Source organism: Hyposmocoma kahamanoa, unplaced genomic scaffold (genome assembly GCF_003589595.1).
Source record: "Hyposmocoma kahamanoa isolate Upper Pololo Valley unplaced genomic scaffold, ASM358959v1 232, whole genome shotgun sequence".
NCBI classification, from domain to species: domain Eukaryota; kingdom Metazoa; phylum Arthropoda; class Insecta; order Lepidoptera; family Cosmopterigidae; genus Hyposmocoma; species Hyposmocoma kahamanoa.
The window spans coordinates 6,481,608-6,483,777 of record NW_020653750.1 but is presented as its reverse complement, the minus strand read 5'-3'; the positions used below and the strand labels follow the sequence as shown (position 1 = coordinate 6,483,777).

The 2,170-nt window shown below is 43.3% G+C and overlaps 1 protein-coding gene across 1 annotated transcript; it reads left to right on the top strand.

Annotated features, from left to right (window-relative positions):
- Positions 1-483: 483 nt before the first annotated feature.
- LOC113228506 lies at positions 484-1,809 on the top strand. Its single transcript, XM_026461839.1, has one exon. It carries the CDS (start codon positions 587-589, stop codon positions 1,751-1,753), a length of 1,167 nt encoding a protein of 388 aa, XP_026317624.1. The 5' UTR covers positions 484-586; the 3' UTR covers positions 1,754-1,809.
- Positions 1,810-2,170: the final 361 nt, after the last annotated feature.

Here is a 2,170-nt window from a genome sequence, read left to right as displayed (position 1 = left end):
TAGGCTTGTTTAGATTTCTATGACGCCAACTGATTAGTTTAGTGAAATGTTGGTTGTATTATTGCATACAACATTTAGAATACATACACGTTTTTTTTGCCATGGTCCTTAATAAAAATGTAACTAGCATTTTTTAATCAATATGTTGAATCATAAAATTGTTTCCTTTATTTAAAAAGTGAAAAGTTGATCAATTAAAAAGATTCTTTTCATGACCTTCATGCCGACTAAGAGACAGTACATGGGCACATGGCGGTGACAAAAAGTGGCATTGCAGTTGGGACAGAAGTGGTATCCCACACGGCATGGTGCCTATATGTGATAAAATAAATCCGCATGGTAACGGACGTGTGGGATCCATTAATATTTAAATCTCCTCTTACCAGGCTTCAAAGTGATAATAATTATCGTGATCTTAATAAAAAACATACCTTGATAACTTATAACAGTCAATCTTGATAACTTATAAAAGTCAATCAGTCGTGTTCAATGTGCGATCGGAAACGGACGCGCTGCACTACTTTGTGAGAATTATTTTAATTCGCGATTTTGCGCGGCTTAGGCTGCTGCATGTACGTAAGTGACAATGTGTTCCCAACAACTCATTGTCAATGAGTTTCTGGCATTCGTGCAGAATGCCATCGACACAATGGATGAAGTCAGCATCGAGCAGATCTGCAAATCTAATTTCAACGAAGATGAGATTTGCAGTGGCAAGATGCTGCTGTTCCAGAGCTGCGGCAAAGCGCAGCAGATGCCATCTCGTCGGAGGGATGGAGGCTTGAAGAGTGTCCAGGATGTTACTGCATTCTTGAAGAATACCGATCCGGACGACGTGCCTACTTTCGTGGCGAAGGAGCTGCACAAGTTGCCTCCGGTCACCTTTGACCACGTCGACGTCACCAGGCTGTTAAAGGACATCACGTCCTTGAAGTCGAGTTTGGCTGAAGTTCAGTCAAAATTGGAGGCGTCGGATAACTCCATAAGTGAGCTACGTGCCGAAGTTGCGTTGTTACGCAACCCCGCTTCGGTATGTAGGTCACCGACAGTCTCCTACGTCAACACGCGTCGCGGGGCGCGAAAAGCATCCGTCGGCAGTATTGAGTCGGCTCGTATGTCGCCGGTCATTGCTGTTGTCAATGCACCGTGCCCCCCTGCCCGCCCCTCCGCCTCGGAGGTTACGTCACCCGTATGCACGTCATCGCCCGGGCGTGCATACGCCGCTGTTGCCGCGACTATTAGCAGCGGAACCGCGACTTCAAAACCCGAGTTGCGGAAAACTGCAAAGGGCGGTAGTAAACCCCGAATGCCTGTCTCTGGAATCGCAGGTGCCAAATCTCAGAGGCAGACCGACAGGTGCGACGAGGACGGCTTCACAAAGGTGGAGAAGAGAAGAAAGAAACCCACCAGCCGAAATCTATGTGGCACAGCTCTAACGGGACAGAACTTCTTGCTTCGTGCGGCCATACCGACGACGCAGTTGTACCTGTCTCGACTGCATTACTCCACGAAGTCTGAGGATATAGTGGAGTATATCCGGTTGAAAGCCCAATTCACCCTGAGGGTCGAACGTTTGGAGTCTCGCCACAACGTTAACTTTAATTCGTTTGTGGTGAGGGTCCCAACGGCCCATCTGTCGACCTTCATGCAGGTAGAGTTTTGGCCGAAGGGTGTCAGGTTCCGGCGGTTCAGAGGAACGATACATGACACTTGTTTGCGTCGCACGTCGCCGAATAGTAATTCGTGTAAATAGTTAATATTTTATATGTATGTTAGTTTGTAAGGTATGTATCAATAATAATAATAATATGTATGTTAGTCTGTAAGCTATTTGTTATATGGGCCTTAGTTGCCTGAAATAAATGAATAAATAGAATAAATAAATAAATAATATAACATATCTTGATATTCATAAAATAAATTGGAACAACAAAATACTACTACCGCTAGAGAGTATCCAAACGTGTCAAAAGTCAATCTCAAAAAAGTCATAAGCCACATCGTTTTCCGAAAGATTTTTCTTTGTGAAAATGACAAAAAGGGAAAAATCTATATAAATTTAGATTTCTCCCTTTTTGTCATTTTTAGTCAAAACTTAAAGAGACAAAACTATGAATCAGCATGGATAATTATCGGATATATATCCGATAATGATTAATGAACTTAAATA

Excerpts from the sequence above, each read along its gene's own strand:
- LOC113228506 (XM_026461839.1), top strand. The coding sequence starts at position 587 with ATGTGTTCCCAACAACTCATTGTCAATGAGTTTCTGGCATTCGTGCAG.